Source organism: Neophocaena asiaeorientalis, unplaced genomic scaffold (assembly GCF_003031525.2).
Source record: "Neophocaena asiaeorientalis asiaeorientalis breed wild unplaced genomic scaffold, Neophocaena_asiaeorientalis_V1.1 scaffold264, whole genome shotgun sequence".
In the NCBI taxonomy this organism is placed as follows: domain Eukaryota; kingdom Metazoa; phylum Chordata; class Mammalia; order Artiodactyla; family Phocoenidae; genus Neophocaena; species Neophocaena asiaeorientalis.
Window position 1 is genome coordinate 996,216 of NW_020185332.1, and position 25,665 is coordinate 1,021,880.

The 25,665-nt window shown below is 50.3% G+C and overlaps 1 protein-coding gene across 1 annotated transcript in view; it reads left to right on the forward strand.

Annotated features, from left to right (window-relative positions):
* MEGF11 (multiple EGF like domains 11) overlaps positions 1-25,665 on the forward strand; it is a 352,130-nt gene that overhangs the window by 131,417 nt on the left and 195,048 nt on the right. Inside the window, exons 3-4 of the mRNA XM_024735135.1 lie at positions 133-234; positions 3,658-3,758. Coding sequence (XP_024590903.1) covers positions 133-234; positions 3,658-3,758 — 203 coding nt within the window. The remainder of the gene's footprint in view (positions 1-132; positions 235-3,657; positions 3,759-25,665) is intronic.

Sequence of the window (25,665 nt, forward strand, 5' to 3'; positions counted from 1 at the left end):
GGGGGGGGGGGTTGGAGCCCCTGGCCTCTTGGCTGTGGGGCCTGGCTCCCCTGGGGAGTGAGACCCCATCCCGAATATCAGCTCTGCCTCCCAACGGCTGACCACAGCTTCCATCTCCTGTCTGGTTCTCAGCTATGCCGTGACCGTCCAGGAATCGTACGCACACCCCTTTGATCAGATCTACTACACGCGATGCACAGACATCCTCAACTGGTTCAAGTGTACCAGGCATCGGTGAGTACCTCTCTCAGATGGTGAGGTGGGGGGAAAGAGGCAGGCCCTCAGGCTCACCTTCCTGCCCCCCTAGCAGATGGAGTCAGTGCACCGCCTGCATCCCCTTGGTACCCACTCTTGGTACTCACGGGAGAGGCTCTGCTGAGGGCTTCTTTGTAGTCAGAGCGGCTTATGGGCAGGGCAGGCTAGAAGTGCTAGAGAATTACTGCCCTTGGAGGGCATCCCTCACCCAATGACAGATGGGGAGTTAGTGGAAGCTTCCTTACCCTTAGGGTAAGAAGTTCCTTACCCAACTCTGAGGCATGTTCTGCACATATCTGTGGTCCCCAGCGGCATGGAACCTCAGTCACCCACAGCGGGAAGCTGCTCAAAAGTACACCCTGAATTGGCTGCCTTTACTTTCCTGTCTCATTTTACTACACCCCTCCCAGTGCTTCTTAGGATCATCTCCCAGATAAGCTACTTGCTTTTGCATCCTTGCCTCAGGGTCTGCTTCTGGGGGAAATCCAACCTCAGAGGGCCCCCGTCAGAGCACATGTAGCCCTGTGCAGCGTACCTGGCTTGGAGAACAGGGTGCAGGCTATAGACCAGCACCTCTTGGCGCCTTGGTCAGGCTGCCCATGGGAAGCACTCCATCTGAACGACTGCACGTGGGAATTCTGCTTCCTTGTCTGCAGTCCTCCTGGAAATCATGCCATGCCCTCATGGCACCAGAGAGACAGGAGAGGAAGGAAGAGAAAACATGTTTTCTTGGATGACCCTGTGCAAGTCACTCTATTTTGGGACTCCCTGTGTACTCATCAAACATGTAATGATCCTTGCCCCACCTACCTGCAGGGTCAGGGATGTGCAAATACTGTGAAAAGAGCAGGGGGAAGTGGGGAAAAGTGAGGTACTAGATGCAGGCAAGGTAGCTTTATTATTTGAGGGGTGAAAATTCAGCAGGTGAAGGGTCAGTGAGGGAGTGAGAGAGAGGCTACCTGGTAGGCCCGTTTCGTAGTTTCTGAGCATCTGTGTTGTTTCCAGATTTTTTTGCTTCCTCTTTTGTGGGCCGGGTCGCTCTTCAAGGTTATGCAGGAATCATGGGGGACAGAAATGTGGATGGGGAAACTTGCTCTATGCTGGAAGGCCAAAGTCCTGGTTTTCTTTGCGGGTTTTGCTAGTAACTTGTTGTGAAACACTGAACATAGATATAATAGCTGCTTTAAAATCCTTGTCTGCTAATTCCAACATCTGGGTCATCTCAGGGTTGGTCTTCCTTGACTGCTTCTGACAGAGGTACAATCTTCTAGTTTCTGTAACGTGTCTAGTAATTTTGAATTGTATTCTGGGTGTTATGAACAACAGAGACTGTAGAGACTGAATTCTCTTGTGTTCCTCCAAATTTGTTGTTGCTGTTGTTTGCTTGTTTGTTTTAGCAGCCAATTAACTTGGTTAAACTCAGTTTCCAAACTCTGTAAGTTCATATTTTCAGGCTTTGCTGGACTGCTTGGAACCTGCCCTGTACACGTGTAATTCAGGGGCCAGAAATTTGGGCAGAGATTTTACAAAGAATATGGGGCTTCCTCCTTGTGGCTGTCTCCTTTCTAGGGTTTCTCCTGTCACTTTCTAGTTGCTGGGTCTCCCCTCAGCTTGTCCTGTGGTTGATAGCAGCCTGGCCCCTGGCCCCTTCCCTCTCCTTCCAGAGGAAAGGAGCCAGCAAGGATGGGAAGGTAGAAGCAGTGGGGGACATCTTTCTCTAGGGAGGCTTTAATGATTCTGAGACCACCTCTCCACTGGAAGCGCTTGGGGATGACTCTGTTTGGTGGGAGGCATGGATTGAGTGACTTCTTAGTCAACCCTGAGTCATTCTTTATCTCGGAGGCTTATACAACTGAAATTGCCGGGAGCTGCCTTCCTGTACCGGGGAAGTAGCTTCACTTAGAGGCTGGCTTACTTACCTTCCCTTATGGATTTTTGACAAAGTAGAATGACCTTAGTTTGTGACATTTCCAAATATCACAGATTTCCCTGGAGTCCTGCACTGTCATTTGTCATAAAGCGAGGGCTGTAAGCACTGGTAGGGCTGGCCCAGCCTGTGCTGTAGGACTCCCTGCCCAAGTTGGCCTGACCCTCCATGGAAAGCAGGCTATAGGCATCTCCAGTGACTGGACCCCGTGGCTCTGCCCCTCAACGAGGGGTCCACAGGGCAGGCTCCTCTGGGGTGCTGGTGGGGAAGTGAAAGAGCCCTGGCTTCAAGGCCCGAGGACTTGGGTTGAGTCCAAGTTACACCTTGACCGTGGGAAGTTACTTCCTCTCTCTGGTCTTTAATGGCCACTTCAAATCTCCTCCATTTTGACCTTATGTGTGAGGAAGGCGCTTTGCCTGTCAGTACCCAATTCTGACTCCCTCCTTAGGACTCTGTCCTCACACCATTCATTCCCTTGTCCTACTGCTTCATGATGGCCATCCCATTAGCCCAGAAAGCCACCCCTTGGGAACTGGCAAAGGGCAGTAGGTTAAGCCCAGTGGCTTTGAAACTAGAGTGACTTGCGTTTGAATTCTGCCTCTGAAACTTATTAGCTGTGTGACCTCAAACAAGTGATTTAACTTCCCAGTTTTCTCATCCAGAAAACAAAGGAGGAGAGTACATAAAACGAAATAGGAGTAAAAACTCTAAGAAAGAAATAAAGGGGACATAATAATGCTACCTGCCTCAGATAGAGACTGAGTGATTTTGCCTATAAATCTCTGTGGCACAGGACCACGTCTCAACACTCAGGTCAGCATAAGAACTGGAACCCAGGTCTCTGACTCCCCGTCCAGAGCTTCTGCTCTCTGGATCTTAGCTTCTTCCTCTGCAGAGCTGGTTCTGAGCCTTCCCAAGATGGCATGCAGAGCTCTTTCCCAGGGGGTGTTATTTTTGGTGGGAGGGAGATTAATCTACTGTCTGGGACCTAGTCAGACTCAGAGGGTCCTTTTGCTGACTTGGCTTCAGTTCTCCAACTGGGTAGACCAATCCCCACAGGGCCATGAGCAATCATGGTTGGGGTGGTGGCAGTTGGCATAGAAACTCTCAGGGCCCAATTCCTATCAAGGTCACCCCATGGGCTGCTCCAGCTCTGGGTCTGGAGGTTTTCAGAAGTCCCCAGTTACTGTCCAGAAAGTGTTTTCTGCAGCCCTTCTAAGTATCGCTCTGAAGGGATTGGCGAGAAGTCAGCAGGTGTAGCAAATGCTGCGGCCATGTCAGTGATACATTCTGCATCACAATGGCCCAGATCCCACCATCGATTTTTCTTTATTGTGTTCCATCATATTCGAAGCCACCATGCATTTTAAAGTAATTATTGAATGGCATCCTTGATATAGCTTAACACGAATATCATTCTAACAGGAGTGATTGATTTTCAATACTTTCAAGTGGCTTTCTTTTCTGTGCCGTAGGATCAGTTATAAGACAGCGTATCGGCGTGGGCTCCGGACCATGTACCGGCGGAGGTCCCAGTGCTGTCCTGGCTACTACGAAAGCGGAGACTTCTGCATACGTATGTGGGGGCTGCAGTGGGGAGGGGAGGGAAGGGGAACAAGGGAAAGGGAGGTAGGCCTGTTATCCAGGCCCTGGGCAGCAGGCCTCAGCTGACCTGAAGGCTCCAGAAATCATTGCCTGCTGCCGGTTCTGAGGGGATAATGGGTCTGGTGCAAATGCATTAGCACAGATTTGTCTACCAGATTAACCTCCTAAGAGGGTGCATGTTAGCACAGCAGTTCTAGGCTTTGATGGTGTCAGGAGAGAAGTGGATTCTTCTGGAGTGGGTGCTCTGAGGAGCAATGGGGAAGACGTGCTGAGCGCCTGGCGCAGAGCTGAGGTGCTCAAGAAGGAAGGAAGAGGGGAGTGAATAAATGGATGGAGAGATGGAGAGATGCATGGAGAGATGGATGGATGATGGATGGATGGATGGATGGATGGAAGTGAGGAAGCAGGGAAGGTGGGATCATTGGATGGCAAGATCGTAGCACCTAGAAGGAGGATGGCAAGAGTAAGCTCACAAGGGACTGGTTCCAGTAAATGGGAGGATTTCCAAAAAGGACTGGGAGACACTGAAGAAAAGGTGGGTGCATAAAAGATTCATGTCATCTCTTCCCCTGTGTGTCTACAGAAAACTGAAGCCTTAGTGCCCCCAGGGAGATAAGGGCCAAGTTTCTGGCGGCCACAGGCCCTCTGGGTGGAGGGCCTTGTCATGTAGTAGGAGACACCCAGGAGCCTGCAGATCTGGGTTCTGGTCCCATCTTCCCAGGCACGTTACTTTGGGCAAGTCACTCAACCTCTCTGGGAGGATGATTGTAGGGTCCTGTTGTCAGAGTCTAGAGGACTCTTTCCCGCTCACCATTGAACAGTAGACGGGGCCAGTATGGAGCTTTCCATTGGGCATTAGGGGTTCCCTCAACTGCAGGAGAGTGTCAGAGTAGCTAGGAGCCCCCGTTTAATGACTGAGAGGAGAATCCAGCCCCAGAGCTTCTGCCTCTTCATCTGGAGGCAGATTTGGAGAGTGAATCTCCTTTTTAGTATTCTCCTTGCCATTCGGGAGGGTAGAGCAAGCTAGCACCAGAGAGAGAATTTGGGCAGAGTGGGCATATCGACATTGGGAATGAAACGACAATTTTCCCCTACTGACGTTACATCTCCCCTAATGCTAAAGAAACTCGATTCTAATTGCATTACAGGAATAAATGAAAAGTGCTCTCGAGAATAAGTACAATAGTGATGGTTTCGCAGGAAAGATACAAAGATACTCACCCAAAGCAAACCCCAAAAGGCTGTTTCCCAGGAGCAGGGCAGAAGACTGGGCTGGAACAAGGCCTTGGCTGACACTTCACCTGGGATGGGGTTACTGGGGGGTCCCAGGTGTAGAAGTTAGATCAGGTTGAAGGCTTTACTGCTGCTGCTCTGTCTGCTCGAAGCAGAGTGAAAGTCAGGTGTGGGGTGGGACACGGGATTTATAAAGCCTGAGCGGGATGGTTGTGAGTGGCCATTTGGAGCTCAGGGCACAGCGATGGACTCAGGGCAATGATAAAGGGATTTTGGAGGTCAGCGTGGGGCTCCAGGAATGCATGAGCGCATCCCCTTTCTAATTTCTATTCGTGGATGTTGGGAAAGCTCTTGGAAAATGAAGAGCAGAGCAGAAGCAGAGTGTCGTGATTGTATAGGCTCAGTCTCGCTGGCCGGGAAAGGTCGCTTATAACCTCCCACATACTCCTTCTGTAACGGCCAGGGACTGCCTGCCGAACTGGTGCCACAGACCTGTCCACCTCCAGGAAGCCAAGCTAGAAAAGCCCCTTTCAGGTCTGAAGGCTTTTCCTAGGAGGGCACAGGAGAGTTTCAGCAGCGAGATGGGGCGTTGTGGCATGCTGGGTGCTGGCAGTAATGGCACTGAAGGGCAAGGCCTGGGTTTGCAGCTCAGCTCTGCCAGTCCCAGCATCTTCCTCTTTACCCTCCTCGTCATCGCCTTCAGGGTACACACCCCATGCCAGGCACCATTCTGATCACTTTACATACATTAACACATCAACTCCTCACAAGAGCCCTCTGGGGTAGGTACCCTCATTTCTCCCATTTTACAGATGGGGAAACTGAGTCACAGAGCAATTAAGTAACTTGACCAAGATCACAGAACTAGAAAGTGATAGTATTGGGATTTGAACCTAGGCTCTGTGGCTCCAGAGTCTGCTCTGAACCACCCTGGACGGGCTACTTCTGTCTTCGTGAACCAAGATGTCACCTCTCAGAACGTCAGTTTCCATTCATGCAAAGCAGGTATAGTAACACCTACACCACCAGGCACAGCACAGGGTAGGGGCTTAATAAATGTCACCTCCCTACTTCATGGCTTTGGGTCTTAACATCTTTTCAGCCTTGGCTTTTCTTTTAATTTCTCAGGGCTCCACGGACCCTCTCCATGGGAAAATGCGCACTACATAGATAAACCTACACGTACACACATTCCTTTGCATACAATTTCAGTGGGTTCATGGATCCCTTAAGGGTCCTCCAACCCACGGTGAAGAGCTTCTGCCATGTGCCCATGTTTATCCACTCCACTTATATTTGTTGCCTCCTACTGTGCAAATGCTGGGGAATGTAGATGCAAAAGAGAGATGGTTCCTGCCTCGGGGAGCCTGCGACCTGGTGGGAGGAGGTGGTCTGGTTCACGAATACGTGCAACAGGGTGTTGTCGGTGCTTTGACAGGCAACTCTATAAAGTAGGGTGTATAAAGGACTAAAGAGGAGGGGTTGTCTTTTAGCCACGCCCTCTTGCTGAGTGTTAAGGAGAAATCCGCCACAGACAGAAGAGGAAGCCCTTGAAGGGTGTTTCAACCCAGTATTTATTAAATGCCTTCTCATTCTGCTTTGCAAGCATGTTAACTGATGGGGCCTGATCCAGGGAAATGGGTAGGGACTAGTCAGAGTCTAGGTGGTCATGGGAGTGAGGAAAGAGGTTCATGAAGCAAGTGGACCCTAGGGTGAGGTTACAAGAATAAACTTCTAGGGAAGGGCTTCCCTGGTGGCGCAGTGTGGTTGAGAGTCCGCCTGCCGATGCAGGGGACATGGGTTCGTGCCCCGGTCCGGGAAGATCCCACATGCCACGGAGAGGCTGGGCCCGTGAGCCGTGGCCGCTGAGCCTGCGCGTCCGGAGCCTGTGCTCCTCAACGGGAGAGGCCACAACAGTGAGAGGCCCACGTACCGTAAAAAAAAAAAAAAAAAAAAAAAAAAAACCTCTAGGGAAGAGTACAAAAATGATCACAAACATGTATTATCTTGACTGAGAACTGCAGAATTTCACAGCCGGAAGGAAACTCAGATCATTTAATTCAACCTTATCACAGTACAGGTGAGACACTGACGTCCAGAGTGAGGAAGGGGCTTCTCCCAGGTTCCCAAAGCACAACAGTGGCAGGGCTAGGACTTGAATCTGGGACCACACACTCAGTCTAGATTCTTTGATGCCTCCAACTGTCTCTACTTCAAATTCATTTCTGTATCTTCCTGGGTACCAGCTCGGTGCTAGGCCACTTGTAAGTCATGTTCTGATTGACACTGAGGGGATGCAGTGCAGAGAGGGATGTCAGTGGAGGTGATTTTAGGAAGAAGGGGAAACATGGAATGAGGATCAGGAAGTTACAGGGTAAAGAGTTACAGAGCATCACAGCCTAGGTGGCTTAAACAGCAGGAATTTATTGTCTCCCCGTTCTGGAGGTTAGAAGTCCACAATCAGGGTGTCAGCAGGGTTGGTTCCTTCTGAGGGACCATGTGGGAGGGAAGATCTTTTCCAAGCCCCTCTCCTAGCTTCTGGTAGTTCCTTGGCTTGTGGCCGCATAACTCTGTTCTTGACATGGCTTTCTCCCTGTGAATGTCTGTCTCTAAGTTTCCCCTTTTATAAGGACACTAGTCATATTGGATTAGGGCCCAGCCTGATGACCTCATTTTAACTTGGTTACCTCTGTGAGACCCTGTCTCCAAATAAGGTCTCATTCTGTGTTGCCGGGAGTTAGGACTTCAGCATATGTATTTTAGGGAGACACAATTCAACCCATAACAGGTGAGTGTCAGCCGTTACCAGGACTCTGTCCTGCTTATTGTGATGGGAGGAAAGGGAGAGGGAACCAGCCAGTCCCCCACGAGCTTTGTTGTCTCTCTATGAGACAGGGGAGACCCCAGGGTCTGGGAACTTGTGAGAGGGAGAAATGGTAGTGAGAGGGTGAAGGATGGTGCCCAGGGTGTTAGGTGCCAGATGAGAAGCTTGTAAACCTGGGAGCACTCATGAGCTGCTGCCCTGTAGCCCCTGAACCTCCATTCCTCCCTCTCCACCCCTTGGAGGCCAGAAACCTCCAAGTTCACAAGGACCTGGTGAGAACCCATTTGATGCCAGAGTCCTCAGGACCCTGTACAAGAGCGTCACCTGTGCTCTGAGAAGGGACAGGGGGACATCGACCTCCCTCCAAAACCACCTTCCTGGAGACTGTTCTTGGCAGGTGCTAGGAGGACGCTTGCCTGGGACTGAAAACCTTGGTTGACTCTGCCACCAGTTTGCTGTGCAATCTTGGGCAAGTCCCTTTGCCTCTCTGGGCCCACGGTGGCATAGGATGGATCGTCCCTGTGCATGGAAGGAGGAAAGATGAAACAATGAGTGAGAGTGTCCTGGAAAGCATAAAGCTTGGTACAGATGCAGGGTGGCCTATTTTTCCTCCTCTTTGTACCATTTCCTCTGACCCAGAACTGCCACCCTCATCCCAGAGCCCTTGGCAGCCCTTCTAGAACCATCTGCACCAGAGCTGCCCGTCCCCTCCCATTATCTACAGAGACAGCTGAGTCCTGGCCGCTCTTGGTTGCCCAAGCATCAGACATTTCCTGAAGATCAGTGGGTACAACACATTTCCTTCTTTCTCTTTTCTTGCGAGATAGGGCGGTGAGCATTTCGGGAAGCTCTGTTCTTTGAAAATATTGGCCCATGTCAGACTGGATGAGCTGGGTTACGCTGCAGTGATAAACAACACCCAAACCCCAGTGGCTTAAAACAATAAGATTTTATTCCTTGTTCATATTACTTGTCCATTGTGGGCCAGCTGGGGTCTGCTTTTTGTCAATGTCACTCCAGGACCCAGGCTGATGGAGCAATGTTGCTGGTTGGCTTGGCAGAGAGTAGAGGGTCTGGCGGGTCTTGAAGGCGGAGGGCCAGAGATATTTAGTGAGTAGTATTAATGTTTATCACAGGTGCCATAGATGCCACAGTAATTACAATGTACCATTCATGCAAATACTTTATTGAACACCTGATAACCTAATCTCAGAATCACCTGGAAGACTTGTTACCATGCGGACTCCTGGGCCCCAGGCTCCGAGTCTCAAATTCAGAAGGTTTGGGGTGGAGCTGGGGAATTTGAATTTCTAACAGGTTCCCAGGTGATGCTGGTGCTACTGGAATGGGACCCACACTTTGAAAAACCACTGGTCTTCGTTACGCTAAGTCATGGCTGCTGTGCTGACCTCAGCTTCCGGTCAATTGCAAAGAGCCCAGCGGGTTCTTAACAGGTGCATCCCCTTGGTATTCAGGGCTTCTCCTGATGGGTAACAGGAAGAGAGCACGTCTCAGAGTAGTCAGCAAACAGGGGGAATTTCTCTACACAACCTCCCTGTCTCTTATTTCCCCTTGGTCAGAGTCTCCCCCCGTGGAGCAGTAACTCCCCCCCGACTTCCAGACCATGTAGTCTAGCCCTTTCAGTGGCTGCTGGGAATGCCGGAGCCCACCCGGGGCCATGTGGTTTTCATCCAAATCCAGAAGCTGAGGGATTAGCCAGAAACTCCAGGTATGTGGCTGCTGGGCCGAGCTGTGGCCCGGGAGAGTGCTCAGCATACTTGGGTACCTAGTTGGGTTGTCCGTCCGTGTGATGGTGGCTGAGGGGCCGGGAGCCACAGCAGAAGATCTGGGAGATTGGCTGCACCACAGGAACCTGAGGGGTGCGTAAAACTTAACTCCAGTAAATGCCTCACGCCATTTTGGGATTTAGGTGCCCCTGCTTTACTATTGCAGTTGTTTTGTACAGTGACTGTCTTCTAAATGGAAATGTAACTCACGTTGACTGGTTTCTTTGCTCCCACCTCTTGCCTCTCACTTCTCCCTTCTTGGTTTGGCTTCATTGTTCTTGAAGGGTCTCTTTTTTTTTTTGCGGTACGCGGGCCTCTCACTGTTGTGGCCTCTCCCGTTGCGGAGCACAGGCTCCGGACGCGCAGGCTCAGCGGCCATGGCTCACGGGCCCAGCCACTCCGCGGCATGTGGGATCTTCTCGGACCGGGGCATGAACCCGTGTTCCCTGCATCAGCAGGCAGACTCTCAACCACTGCGCCACCAGGGAAGCCCGAAGGGTCTTTTTTTAGTGGCTCTTTCCAGAAGAGTCTATGAAGTGATCAACTCTTAAATGTTTTACTTGTCTGAAGATGCCTTTAGTTTGCTCTCACGCTTGGTTGGTGGTTTAGCTGCTGATGGAATTCGAGGTTTTCAGTCATTCTCCTTCAGCAGTTTGAGAATGTTTTTCCGTTGTGTTCTGGACTTTGTCATTGCAGTGCTCTGCGGTTTCCCTAGGATGTGTCTGGGTGTGGGGTTATTTTTATTCATACTGTTGGCTTCCCAGAGGTATACATCTTCTTCAAGCTAAGGATTCATGTCCTTTATCAGTTCTGGAAAATTCTCAGGCATATCTCTTCAAATATCTCCTTTCCTTCATTCTCCCAATTCTCTCCTATTCGAGCGCCAAACTGTTGGGCTGTCTCACTGCTGCCTCCTCTATCTCTCCTAAGCTCTAATTTTTCATCTCTTTATCTCTCCAGGCTGTATCTTGGACATTTTCCTCATATCCATTTGTTTCAAATCCTTTTGCTCTGCTAATTAACCTGTCTTTTGAGGTCTTAATTCCAATGATGACTTGTTTCATTTCTAGTTCTCTTGTTTCTTTTTCAAATCTGCATGTTTCTTTCCCATGGTGTCCTATTCTTTCATTATGTATTCTAATCCTTCTTTTATTGCTTTAGTTATTTTAAACATATTCCTTTTGTAGTCTCTTTAGATAATTCTATCTTGAGCTCTTAGTTCTATTGGATCAGGTTCCTGGAGTATCAGTTCTCCTGTTTTTGGAGACAGCTGATTCTTCCTGACCATGGATTGTTCCCTCATATAGGTTGTAATTTTTTTTTCCTCTTCTTCTTTTTTTTTTTTGCTATGAACTCTTTAGCCTTTTTGCCCCTCCCCCATGTCCCAGGTTGTGCAAGAGCCCTACACATTAGTTTTGCATTTTCTTATTAAGCACTCTAATGTTTTTCACTGGCTCATGACCAGTTTTTGCATTGATAATTTGGTTTGAGATTCCACGATGTGTGTGGTGAAGGCTTAGGGGTCTTCCCTTTAAAAAAAAATTGCTGTGAAATTCACATAATATAAACCATTTTGAGATATTCAATTCAACGGCATTTAGTGCATTCACAATGTTGCGTAACCACCAGCTCTTTCTAGTTCTAAAACATTTTCGTCACTGCTAAAGGAAACCCCGTATCCATTAAGCAGTCACTCCCTATTCCCCCCTCCTGTTTTCTGCTTCCTGTGGGAGACATTTTTCCTCATCCACAATCCCTGTTTATTTTTAGGCTGGTTAGGCAGCATTTTCAAGCATCCCCTCCATGGAGCTGGCAAGTGCCAAGGCCCAGTCTGCCCATGTGGGTGTTAACCCCCAGGCTCCCGGCCTGGGCTGAAGACTAGGGGTAGCAGCTAGCCAGGGCTGACGTTCCCTGGGCTACCTTAGCTTCAGCACCTGACCTTCTGCGACTGCTATAAACTACCCGCACCTTTTTCTCACACTTGGGGATTTACCTTTCTCTTATTAGAGTTCAGGTGTGTATTTTTAAAACTATTTTAATTTTGCTTGGGAGGCATTTTTGTAGCAGGGGTGCCTACATTAGCACTTTTTACCTTGTCACTGGAACTGCCCCTGGTGTATAGCTAGTGGTGGAGTGGGGAGACTTATAACCAGACCCTGTGACATTGAATTCAGTGCTCTCTTGGACTGACTGGTAACTTCCAACAACATAACAAAACATAGTAAAACAATAGTGTAACTTCTGGTGGTTTACCCAGCATTTCCCATAGGGCGTATCACTTGGTCTTCACAGGCTGGAGAAGTGAGCATTATTGTTACCACCCTGTACAGCAGAGGAAACGGCAGCTGGGTGAGGCTAAGTGATGCGTCCACATGGACAGGTGCAGCCCAGGAATTGAGATCAACTTGCAATCCTGTACTTTCCCCTCCTTCAGTGGATTTTCTCTCGGCAGGAGAGACCTGTGGCCAGGAGAGGAAAGGGGGGGTGAAATAAGAGGGGAGGTGGAGAGGTTTATAGGGAGAGGAAGGGACTGAGGGCAAACCGGTTTGATTTTGAAATTTTGCTAAGGTGAGTCTGATAGGTGCCAGGATCCAGGGTAGTGAGTCCTAGGGATTACTGCGTGTGTGTGTGTGTGTGTGTGTGTGTGTGTGTGTAGGTGAGTCTGATAGGTGCCAGGATGAGGGTAGTGAGTCCTAGGGATTGCTGCGTGTGTGTGTGTGTGTGCGTGCGTGTGTGCGCACATGTGTACACAGAGCTGTGGGTCCTGTCTGAAACACGTAGCTGCCAGGTAAAATAATTCTCTGCTGACCCTCTAAGAGGCTCCCTAGGGAATCCTGCCAGCTGCCCTCACCAGAAACAGTGCTGCTGCCACTCCCTTGGGTCACCAACACCTGGCGCTGAGCTTTGCTACCTAGAACAACATTCATCCTTCCATTTGTCCATCTATCTATCAACATTTATTAGATACCTGTGCCTTGAAGGCACTACGGAATCCTGGGAATAGAGAGACGAATAAGAAGCATGTGGTCTAGTGGGAAAAATGGTTTTATATATATGTATGTGTGTATATATACATATAGTAGACATATATATGTAATACTATCTTTAACTTTTAAAAGATTTCAGCACAGTATAATAAGCACCCTTCAAATAAGCAGGCAAGGACACAGAGGGTGTCACCAGGCTGGTGGTGGGGAAGGAATAGTTGCCTAGCTGCCCCGGCAGGTCCCCGCTGAGTAGCCGAAGCTGGTGCAGCCACCACCATCTCGTCGCCCGTCTGTGGGCTTAGGGCACTGATTTAGGATGCCCAGAGCGGCTGATTCACGCTGACCAAACATATAAAATACTGACGCTTAAGGCTGCAAGTGATAAATTCACGTACGGTGGGAAAGAAGGACCAAAGACTTGCTCTTGTTCACTTGTGAGTACTTTTCAGGCCCTCAGTAAATAATTGTTGAATGAGTAAATTCATGGTCCAGGCACCCCCAAGGCCCAGTGGGTTCTCTGGACACCCCTCCTATCAGCACCTGTTTTGGATTCCTTGTGTTTCACTCCAGGGCACCACCTGGCAGTGTGGGAGGTTTGGGAGCCACGTGGTAGTTGGTTCCAGGTGCTCTGAGCTCACAGCCCCTGGGTCCCCTCTGTCACTCTGTCCCACTGGGTGTGATGCTGCCTTACCCGTCCCTCTCTCCCACTCAGAAGTGAGTTCCTGAAGCAGAGGAATCGTGTCTTCTACATGGAGTATACCCAGGGCCTGGTACTTAATAATCATTGAACGAGTGAGTGACTGAATGAATGAAATAGACTCATACCGCCAATACTGAGAGACATCTTAGGGAGAAGCAACCAGTTCTGTCTGGGGAATCCAAGGCCAGGGGGATCAAAGAAGACTCTTCGGAGGAAGTCAGTTTTGAGCTGAGCCTGAGATGAGTAGGAACTTGGCTGGAGGACAAGAGATGGGCAACGGTTAAGAGCCTGGGTTTTGAAGCCCACTCCTTCTGTGCGACGCTCAGACTGTTATTTCACCTCTCTCTCCCTTGGTTTTCTCATCTGTAAAATAAGCTAGGGCTGTGTTAAGTACCTACCTCTTTAGGCTGCCATGAGGATTAAATGAGTTACCACAAAGAAAGCATTTAGGCCAGAGCCCAGCACAGAATAAGAGCTCGGTACATGTTAGCTGCTGCCATTCGTATTATTTTTGTGAGGGAGGGCATTCTCTGGCAGAGGGGACAGCCTGAGCAAAGATGAAAGAGCAGACAGGATCAGTACACTTCCAGCAGGAGCACAGGTGAAAACGTGGCGGGAGAAGGGGCTGGGCCGGGCCGGACCCTCAGCACCACACTGAGGAGACTGGACAATTTCATGAGGTCATTGAAGGGTTAAAGCAGTCAGTGACATGCTCACGGTGGTGTCAGGAAGCCACTGCTCTGGGGCCAGTAGCGTGGAGGACCATGGAGGGGCTGAAAGACAAGTTAGGAGGTATGTGCAGGGGTGGGTGAGCCGTGGCTGTGCCCCTTGACTTTGGTCTGGCCTAGCCCTGCGCTTCCCTGCTAGCAATGCCCCCCACCCCCTGCAGCAAGTGTCAACAGGGATTTTTGTGCTGACACAGCTGGGGAAAGATGTAGGTGCTGCTTCTTCATTACCAGCTGCAACTGTAATTAAACCTCTGCTATCCGGACTGGGTGGCCTCTGAGGGGAAGCCTTTATTAGTGTCAGAGCAGTTGGGCATTTATTTAAGTCCCCTTCCTGGTGTCCTGGGCCGAGTAAAGCCTGTGAAATAGCGAACCTGTCCCCAGGCTAACTCCCCACTTCTCTATGGAAACTGCTTAAAGGCTCCCACTTCCCATCTTCTGAATTCCCTCAATGTCTACAGAATACCACCTCCAACTTCTGGTCTTTGTTGGGAGTTTGCTGCTTCTCTGATGTTCTCACCGTGCTCTCAACCCCACGTGGCCTGGCCCCAGCTAACTCTGACCCCTTTCCTCCCGCACTCTCCCTCCCATGCCGGCCTCCTTGCTCTTTCTGCCTGTGCCTCGTGTTCCCGCCTCAGCACGCAGGAAGCCCTGTTTGCTGTTCCCTCTGCCCATATGCTCTTCCCACACACACCATGTAGCTCACTCCCTATTTCACTTAGTATCTTCTCACGTTATCAGAGTCTTTCCTGACCACCCTGTCTGAAATAGCGATCCCCTCTCTGACATCTTTGTTTGCCCTTATCTTGTTTTGTTTTGTTTTTTTTATTGCAATATAGTTGACTTAAAATGTTGTGTTAGTTTCAGGTGTACAGCAAAATGATTCAGTTATACATACATATATATATATCTGGTTTTTTCAGAATCTTTTTCCCTTATAGGTTATTACAAAATATTGAGTATAGTTCCCTGTGCTATACAGTAGGTCCTTGTTGGTTATCTATTTTATTATTAGTGTGTATCTGTTAATCCCATACTCCTAATTTATCCCTCCTTCCCCCTTTCCCCTTTGGGAACCATGTGTTTCTTTCCTATGTCTGTGGATCTGTTTCTATTTTGTATATAAGTTCATTTGTATCATTTTTTTTCAGATTCCACATTTAAGCAATATCATATGATATTTGATTGACTTCACTTAGTCTGATAATCTCTAGGTCCACCCGTGGTGCTGCAAATGGCATTATTTCATTCGTTTTTATGGCTGAGTAATATTCCATTGTATATATGTACCACATCTTCTTTATCCATTCATCTGTCGATGGACATTTAGGTTGCTTCCATGTCTTGGCTATTGTAAATAGTGCTGCTATGAAATTGGGGTGCATGTACCTTTTCTTCTTTAATAAATTTATTTATATTTTATTTATTTATTTTTGGCTGCATTGGGTCTTCATTGCTGCGCAGGGGCTTTCTCTAGTTGTGCCGAGCGGGGGCTACTGTTTGTTGCAGTGTCTGTGCTTCTCGTTGTGGTGGCTTCTCTTGCTGTGCAGCACGGGCTCTAGGTGCATGGGCTTCAGTAGTTGTGGCATGTGGGCTCAATAGTTGTGGCTTGCGGGCTCTAGAATGCAGGCTCAGGCTCAGTAGTTGTGGCACATGGGCTTAGTTGCTGCGTGGCATGTGGGATCTTCCCAGACCAGGGCTCAAACCCATGTCCCCTGCATTGGCAGGCAGATTCGTAACCACTGCACCACAAGGGAATTCCCTGTATCTTTTCGAATTAGGGTTTTCTCCACCTATTCTGTTTTTTAATTAGCATTGTCACTACCTGGCATAGAGACATAAGATATATATTTTTTATTTTCTGTCTCCCTAACTAGAACATATGCTCAGTAGGAACAAGGGACTTTGATTTGCTCCTAGCTGAGAGCTCTACTCCTAGTACAGCACCTGGCATATAGTAGGTGTTCAGTAAGTGATAAATGAAAGAACAAACAGATGAACTGTAAGCTTTTAAGGGCAGGAGCAACCTTTTTTTTTTTGCGGTACACGGTCCTCTCACCGTTGTGGTCTCTCCCACTGCAGAGCTCAGGCTCCGGATGCACAGGCTCAGTGGCCATGGCTCACGAGCCCAGCTGCTCCGCGGCATGTGGGATCTTCCCGGACCGGGGCACGAACCTGTGTCCCCTGCATCGGCAGGCGGACTCTCAACCACTGCACCACCAGGGAAGCCCAGGAGCAACTTTTTAAAAACATGTCACTGTATGGTCTACAATGGCTTGTATTGTGCCAGGCACATAGTAGGGACTCAGAAAATACTGAGTGATCAGGTACTTCTCAACTCTTCCAATTCTGCCTCGCCCCTCCCATCTGATTCAAGACTTCCCCCCCGCACCTCCCACTGCTGCTTTCTCTAAATGCTGTACCCCAGACTCCTTATCATTCTGAATCTCGCTTCCCCAGGGTCTCGTTGGGTCTGCTGATCTTCAGCACCCCACCCTGGCACCTGAATTCTCCACACACCCACTCTCTGGGACTGTGTATAGGCTGCTCCTGCTTAGAACCCTTGGTCCTGTTTCCACAGTTTCTGCCTAATGGCTTTTGGAGACTCCGCGCGTAGCTGCCTGGTGTCTGGGAAGCCCCACGGGACACCTCCCTCGTCCTCTCCCCTCCGGGTCCTGATCTCAGCCCCTTTCCCCCACAACTGCCCTTACAACTGTCAACTTCTTTATCCTCTCTCTCCCTGGATGGTGAGCTTGTTGAGAGCAGAGGCCCAGGACCCCTCTGTATCTCAAGCACCCAGCCCAGGGCCCGGCAGGGAACATGCCTTTGCAGCCTTATTGATTAGAAGGAGAACATGTGGGCTGGCTTTTCCTGGGGACCCTCCAAGGACCCCCAAAGGAGTGGTTTCTGGGCAGGGCCCCGAGACCCCAGAGTGAAGGGTGGCCTGCCCCAGTTAGGGTTCTCATCCCTACTCCCTCCATCCCCTTGGGTCCCCAGAGCTTAGTGTTACATGTGTGTGAAGAGTCTGGAGAGCCTGTTCCGGGGCTCTGTGGGGACTGAGTCTGCTGTCCCAGAACCTCTGTGTTGGGCTGAGCTTGCAGTCATGCGAAGGCAGTGAAATTTTTCCCGCAATGCCTTCTGATTTATGGAGCTCTTCCTTCCCTTCTGGCTCCTGGCCTTTGTAGCAGAGAGGTTTCACAAAGTGGCCATTGCTGGGTTTCGTGGACGATGGACATGTAGTCCCCAGCCCTCCTCTAATGCTTGCTCTCTGATTCAGGACAGCTGAGTGGCTTCAGTGAGGGTGAAAATGGTGACTCAGAGCCTCCGTCTGCCCCCTGATGGCCACTTCAGTACTCTTGGCTTTGAAGGGCTCTGATCAGCTGCCCGTCAAGTGGGTGGGGTGGGGACAGGCTGGGGAAGCTGGCCACCTCCTCATACCATGCGGGCCAGGCATCGGCCAACACTCAGGGAAGGCTTGAGAGTCAGGTCCCGTCAACTTGTTGCAGGCACATATTCCACTGCCCCCAGCTTGTCTGTCCCTGGGGGTAAGAATGAAAATATTTAACTAAAGGTATAGAACTTCTACCAATAGGGTTCGAATGGAATAGGGTCTTAGAGGCCTGCTGTGGGGCTGGGGGTTAACCCTGTAGGTACTGGATTATGGGTAGATGGAGGGGGCTGGGAGAGGGGCAGTGGTGGCAACCACCGACCAACCAGAGCAGAGGTTTTTCAATATTTTAATACTCAGTACCCTTCTCCCCTGAACCAGAGCACCTGGGTCTTATTTGACCCTGGAGATGTAATATGTCTGGATCCTTGAGGAAGGGGCGTCTCAGCTTAAGCATCTGGCTCGGGGTGTGGGGGGGGCACTGCTTTCAACCCATGAGAGGGGTGTCTGTGTGGCATCTAGGGCCTGACAATGTAAAGGTCAAAAGCACGGGCCCTGGCACTGGACTGCTGCCTCCCGCCTTCGTGTGTGGGCAAATTACTTAGCTTCTCCGTGCCTCTGTTTCCTCCATGGTAAGGTGGTGTAGCAAGAGTGCCTTCCTCATGGGGCTGTTGTGAAGATGAAATGAGTGAATCTGTGCAAGCCAAGCACGTGGCGAGTGCTGTGGAAGTGCTCGCTTTTCTTACATGTGCACGTGTATGTTCGTGCGTGTTAGGTTTCACTGTGTGAAGAGCTCCCCTCTTATGTGATGTGTGCACATGCATGTTCTCCGTGTACACACTTGCTGTGTGTGTGTCTGCCCGTGGGCAGGGCCCCCGTACCCCGTGTGTCGAGTGCACGTCTGCCTGCTGTGTGTTTTGAGAGCTTGTGCGCACGTGTCCCCCTTGGCTCTCCTGAGACTCACCTTGCCCATCATCCTTTCCCACTTCGCTTTCTCCTTCTCCTCTGCAAGCAGCCAGTGGTGCTGAATTGTCACCTAGGGAGCCGGCCTCGCATCTTTGCTCCGGGTGGAGTGGGAAGGGGGAGCCAGGCGACACTATCGATCTCATTCCCCGGGATGGAGACAGACCTGGGACCAAGGGCAAAAGCCAAGTCCCACCCCTGGCCGGGCAAAGAACTGGCCCTCTGGCCACCTTTACCCTGTGCTGAGCTGGACCGAAGAGAAGGAAAGAGGAAATCCCAAATCTGGAAGCTGGGGGTCAGGGGGCAACTTGAATGTGGCCCCTATCCCTTTGGTATGGCCAGGTGGAGGGACCAAGGCCTTGGCCTCTGTTTATCCACAAGGTTCCATCCACCAAACTGCAGAGGCCTGATAGTAAATCAGCAGCGAGCGTGATTTAGAGTACTCTGTTTGCTCAGCTCAGCTTAGCTTTTGGCAAGGTAAATGCATAAGCTGCAGAAAATCTCTTTGAAACAAAGGTCGCAAATGCCCTTCAGTCCTCCCATAAAGGATTCTCCAAATTATATGGACTAGATTAGTATCTCTGTTACATAAAACCATTTCAATGCCTGCCGTGGTCTTGGAGAATAAAGTCACCGGACAGACCTTTTGTAGTTCTGCCCCACCAGCAGTGGTAATTGAAGATCTCCCTTTAAAAGTGTGTCAGGTGGAAAGAGCGGCTAATTTACTAAGTGGAGGGGCCTTTGTTAGGGAGACCGATGCTTTGTTCTGCTTGTCTGTTTTAATCTTGTTTTTGCACAATGGATTTACATAAAGCAGTACCAGCCGATTTGATTCTGGGGAGGCACGTCTGGCAGGGCAGGGCCGGGCCTTGCAGAAGGAGGCCACGCAGGGTCTCCTTTGCCTCTCTCTTCCTCCTCGCCTTGCTTTTCCCTTTCCTATTCTGGGCTCTTACCTCGATCCCAAGGAGCAGGCCCAAGCCCTGGGGCAGACTCTGTGGCTTCGTGGCAGTGGCTGCCCTTGTCTTTTTCTAATCAGAGCACACCCTCCTCCTTTTTAATTGCCTCTCTGCATGGAAACCCCAGAGGCAAGATCCAGGTTTGGGGCTACATTCTCTGCCTGTTGCTGGGTTTGAACCTAGCTGAGGTCTTCAGCCCTAAAGTCGAATGCCATCTAGTGCCTGATGAGATGGTTTGGGTTGGAGGGCCTCCACGGTCGGGGGCACGAAGCAGTGTTGTCGGAGAGTCCTCCCCAGCGCTGGCTTCTGGCTCCGAGCAGTGGGTCACTGATCCCTGGTTGGGAGGAGCTGGGCTTTGCCTTGAGCAGGGGGCCACCTCCTGGGGGCTTGAGGCCACTGTGGTGCTGGCAGATGTGAGCCCTGACCCAGCTTTCAGAGATGGAGTTCTCCGTCACCCATGTGGCTGTCATCTTGCTGTGCAACCGGGAGGAGGCGCCCACCCCTCTGGGCTTCCGCTCCCTCATCTGTAATGTCAGAGACCTATCGGCTCTGAACTTCTATGAAACAGGAGCTTCAATTATGGTGACTGAGGGGCAAAGGTTTTTCTCATTTTGAAGTAAATGGGCAAAGTTAAGGCCAAGGGAGTATGGAAAATGGAAACATGCACTTGTTCTTAGTGAAATGAATTGGAGGAAGAACCAAATAGAGGCAACGTGATTGGCAAAGAATCATGGAACAGTCAGAGCCCTTTGGAAGTGCTGTTTGCTTTGTTTCAAGGTGGTGGACATCCATATCCCTGGGATTATCTTGACAAGTTCCATGTGGGCGAGAGGTTCATAAGCTTTGCAGGGGCAGGACCAAGGGGCTGGTGCAGGCCCTCACAGTTTCTCCTAAAGACTTAACTGCTTGGCAAGGTGCGGAGAGGGGACTGCAGGCGAGGTGGAGAAACTTCTTTGGGCCCATTTGGGACACGTCCTAGATAACGACCTCCTTTGGGGGACATTCACCTTCCCAAAGAGGGAGTTAAAGGAGGGACTCACACTTTTGATGTCAGGCCTTTGTATGTGTTACCTCATTTTGTCCTCAAGATGACTTTCCAGGAATGATTGCTCTGTTTACACGTGTAAAACTGAGACTCAGAGGAGTTAAACGCTTTGCCCAAGGGCACCGCTGGGAAACGGTGAAGCCGGGTTTCCAGTGCACTGATGTGGAAGAAGCCAGGGCTGGGAAGTCCTTAGGAACCTTATGTGTAAAAGGATGCCCCCCTCCCCTGGCCAGGGTCTCCCTGTCATTGGTGCCCAGGCTCTGCGCAAGTGAGGAGCCTGCTTTGCAGCCCAACTTCGTACTTTGACCCGTGAGTGACTCAGACACGTCCTCCCTCTCGGAGTTTTTCTTTCTTTGTCTACAAAATAGGCGCATCCACCCTGTCCTATAAGACAATATGATGGGGCTTTGTAATCACCAGCCCCAGCTGACCCCAACTTGCCCATCAGGCAGTAGAGATAACCATCTTCTCCTCCTCCCCGTCTTATCATCACAGCTAACACTCATCTAGCACAGAGCTTCCCTGCTAGGTCAAGGGCAAAGGAGTCACAATTTTCAGATCTGAGAAGGAGCCGAGGGTTGGGAGGTGCACAGGCTCCCTTCCCTGGCTTCCTAAAGAAAATGTCTGAAACTGTCAGAAAGAATAGCAAATACATATTACTGAGCGCGTGGTATGTGTCACAGTGGGGTGGAGTCAGGCGCCAGTCACGGCTCTCCTTGCTCCAGGGCATGGCATGGACTACAGGATTTCCACCTGGAGAGCGAAGAAAGAAAGTCTACATTTGCATGGTACATATATACTGATACAATAGAATACTACCCAGCCGTAGAAAAGAATGAAATAATGCCATTGGCAGCAACATGGATGCAACTAGAGATTACCATACTAAGTGAAGGAAGTCAGAAAAAGAAAGACAAATACCATGTGATATCACTTATATGTAGAATCCAAAATATGACACAAATGAACTTATCTATGAACCAGACTCACAGACATAAAGAACAGGCTTGAGGTTGCCAAGGCGGAGGGGCGTGGGGGAGGGATGGATTGGGAGTTTGGGATTAGCAGGTGCAAACTATTATATAAAGGATGGATAAACAACAAGGTCCTACTGTATAGCACAGGGAACTATATTCAATATTCTGTGATAAACCGTAATGGAAAAGAATGTATATTTATGTATAACTGACTCACTTTGCTGTACAGCAGAAATGAACACAGCATTGTAAATCAACTATACTTCAACGAAAAAAGAAAAAAGAAAGTCTACATCTGCATCATCAAGGCCCTGGGTTTAGCCTGCAGGTGTCCCAGAGGGGTCGGAGGACCTAGCCTGCCAGTGATAGGAAGCTTCTCTGCCCACTGACACTCTTAATCTTCCATTGAGGAGGTTCGAGCATTCCTAAATCACAAGCTAGTCTTAAAGGTCTTTGCTAATAACTTTACAACTCAAATGGTGGAAGGCGTAAGATTTGTCTGTCTCTATCTGTTTTGAAATGAGCCTCCATCAGAGGCACACAATAGGAGCTCTGAAGGTCGTTTCCAGCCTGGAATTCCAGGGTGTGTCTGGGTCAGGTGAGGACTCACCCTGCTCCCAAGCAGACAAAAGGTGAGCTGACTTCTGGGCAGCCTGTCTCTGACTCTGTGGTGGGAGACGTTCCCCTTGAGTAGAAGGCAAAGCCGGCATGCCTTGCCCCCTAGATTTACCTTGATGGAGCTTTAAAACGCCGCTCTAACATGTGTACAAACCAGGCGTGCAACAGTGTGGACGCCTCAGCTGGAGGTCTTAATTGCTTGCTAAGAGGGAGAGACGATTCTAAGATCTGGGAAGCTGCCTGGGGAAAGTGGTTCATTTCCCAGAGCAGGGTGCAGAGCAGGGGGAGCCATATGGCCCAGCGGTGGAACAGCTGTCTCTTGAGAAGGAACAATTCGGGAGCTTCCACCATCTGGGTGAATTACGAGACTTGCAATTTTCATGCATATGTTAAGGCATCACAGCAGTCAAGGGGCGGATGACGGAGAGAGGTGGGATGTCCTGTGCTCTGGAGAGAGGTGGAATGGCCTGTGCTCTGTGCCACAACACGGCCATCCATCCCCAGAAACCCTGACTCAGCGGCCGCCTCTTTGCCGGGCTGCCCTGGCCGGGGCTTGCCTCTGAGGTCTCGTGGGCTGATGCCCCACCAGCTCCCCTGGGATCCCTACCGCCTGCACCTTCCACTTTCTCCAGAAAATATATGTCATTCCTTTAACTGTGGCTGCTGCTTGCCTCTTTGGCAGAGCCAGGAAAATCTAGTTGGAGAGTGCTTAGTGGTTTGGGGCTGTTATATTTTCTCTGCTCTATGATCCGTGTTAAGTTAAAAGGGCCAGAGCTGCTTTTCCTTCCCACAGAAGATAACTCAACCTGGACAGGCTCCCTCTGGGAGAATTAAAGGTGATGAGGGACTTCTGGTTAGCTGGAACTGTTCATATCCTTCCCCCAAAGTGGCCCTCTCCCTCCCCCAGCTCCCCAGCTGGTTGGAATGATGAATATATTACAGTGTGTTCTCATTCCAGATGATAGCTCTTTTCCTTTGCAAGTGCTGCATATCCAGGGGGGCAGAAGGACAGTGGAGGTCTTAATTGCCTGCTAAGAACGAGAGACGACTGATTCTAAGATCTGGGAAGCTGCCTGGGGAAAGTGTTTCATTTCCCAGAGCAGGGTGCAGAGCAAGGGGAGCCATACGATCCAGCGGTGGAACCCGCGGGGCCAGCGCCGTGCCAGCGCCGTGATGGGTGCTCATCCTCTGGTCTTCTGGCAGTGCTTTGCAGTGGGTTGTGTGATTTCCAGATCACAGATGTGGAAGCAGAAGCACAGAGAGGTCACGTAACCGGCCAGAGGTGCTTCAGCCAAGAACCAGAACAGAGAATTCAAACTTAGGTCTAACTCCAAAGCCAGGGCTATTCCCTCGAGACTGGGCCAGATCTGGACAGAGGTGGATCTACGAACGTGGTATTAGCTGAGGGAGTGTTTCTTAGGGAAAAGGCATCATGCAAATTGCTATGTCTCAGGGCCTCTCGGTACCCCTCCCACTGATGAGCCGGGAATTTACATGTTAGAGAGATTCTTCTGGGTGATTTCCTGGTCTCCAGAAGATTCCTGCTAAAATGTAGCTCTGTTACCTGAGGAGGTAACATGTTAATCTCCAAGATTGCCAGGATGGAGAGAGGTTGGTGTAAGCGAGTGGGGAGGGGAGACCTGGGCAGAGCATACTTGTACCCTCTCTCCTTTAAAACTTGATCTGAAGCCAGCCCTTTCCCCCTATCCTCATGTTAGGAAGATACCCCAGTTTGAGTCTCCACAATCAAGGCATCCCGACCCATGTAAACGGGTTGGCTTTAGGTTAATCAATTGCCCAAATCTATGGCCAGGGCATCCCGGCAGGGAGGGAGCATGGCCTGTGGTCCCCTCCACATTCCTTACTCCCTAGCTTGTGGGGATGGGACACAGCCTTTAGGCTCCAGTCTCCCCAGCCAAAGGAATACACTCTCCCCAGAAGCCCAGGACAGGCTCTGGGTGCCCTGCTGTTTAACCTGCTGTCTCTGTGTCACATTATGTCTTTGTGTTCTTCCCTCCATGGCCTCCTTGCAGAAGTTGCCCCGAAGGCCCACAAGGCAGGGTTTGGGTCTGAATATCTCCATGTCTCTGTGGGGCTAATAGGCAGTTTGTAGGGTTTGACGATTTCAATGTCTGCCATTGAAATATAGAGGGGACTATAAGGAAGTCAAAATATCCCCTCCCGCAAAAGGCTGGGGGCCTGGCTCCTTAAGCTCCAGCAGCAGAAGGGATGATCTCGGCCTTTAGTGGGTACTTTCTTGGGTTCCCTGACCCCGGAGACAGCAAGGCCTGGCCCTGGGAGTTGGCGAGTGGATACAAACCCATTGGGCCTTTTGCGCTGGTGCTGGTGTGACGATGGCCTCTGATCAGTAAAGCTGAGGCTGGAAGTGAGAATTTCTTCCTGCTTGGCTTCCCCCCTCTGCCACCCCTACTACCTTCCCCTTCATGAATTTCCCTTTTCCTTGGTGGAGCCCATTTTAGAGTTCTCCTCTTGTTTTGCCCACGGAGAGGGGAGGACCAGAGGTGACAGCTGCATCAAATGACCTTCAGAGGTGACGGGGAGCTGGCACCGGTCCCGCAATGGCTGCCTCCCTCTTCTCCTCTGTCTCTGGTCCAGCTGGGCCTCCTTCCAGCTGCACCCTTGTTCTCCCCACTCAAGGGCTCCTGCGTGCTGGTGGAGGTGGGGGCACCTGGGAGTTGGCTCTCAGAGAGGTAGCCACCCCAGCACTGCGGCTAGACTTTCCCAGATGATGGAGGGAGGAGAAGACGCACCAAGGGGACAGCAGGGAATCCACACTGAGGGGTGGCGGTTCAGTTTTCTGACTCCAGCACAGTCATATCGGGAGAGCAAGGGCCAAAAGTGAGATGGAGTAGCTGAAGCTCAGAGATGAGCTGTGAGATCCTCTGGTCCAGACCCCAGGCCTCATGTCCATGGGGCTGGAGGCTTCGAATTAGGTGATCAGGATGTGGATACTGATCCTTCTCTACACGCAGACCAGGGGATCACAGGCTCTTCAGGTTAGATGGGACCCTGCGGACCACGGACCCTGTTCTCTTCATAGTCGTCTCTGCCTGGGCCTCTGGCGCATCATTCACACATTCTTCATATGCAAATGGAAGCCCAGGAAGCTGTGTAATGTGGAGCCCCTGCTGCTGTCACAGCCAGAGATGGTTGTTCAAGCTCAATTTGATTACATCGGTTGACAGGGAACTCACTCTCTTAAGGAAGCCCAAGTGGATTTGGACTACTCTTAGTGGGAGAAGGGTATTTATTTTGGTCCTAGAGCAAATTTCTGTCTTCCATATAACAGCTTGTTAGATGTTTATGAAACTTCTCACCTCTCCCTGCCCCCCCGCCATTTTCTTTTTCAGGCAAAATATCATTTGTTGATTTTGCAATTGATTTTCAGGCACCTCTTATGTGCCAGGCTCTAGGCCAGGTGATCAAGAGACAGGAATTAATAAGATGGACACGACCATTCAGGGAGCTCACTGCCCAGCAAGGCATCATTTCCAGATTTCTCCACCCTCCTCTTGCATGTAGGAAGGGCTGCAGGTCTGGCTTGATCAGGGCAGAGGTGACAGCCCTGCTTTGCTCTCCGTACTTCCGTTAACCTCATGTGAAGCTAGGGAAATCACTTAGCTTCCCTGGGCACCATCCTGAGGATAGCAACAT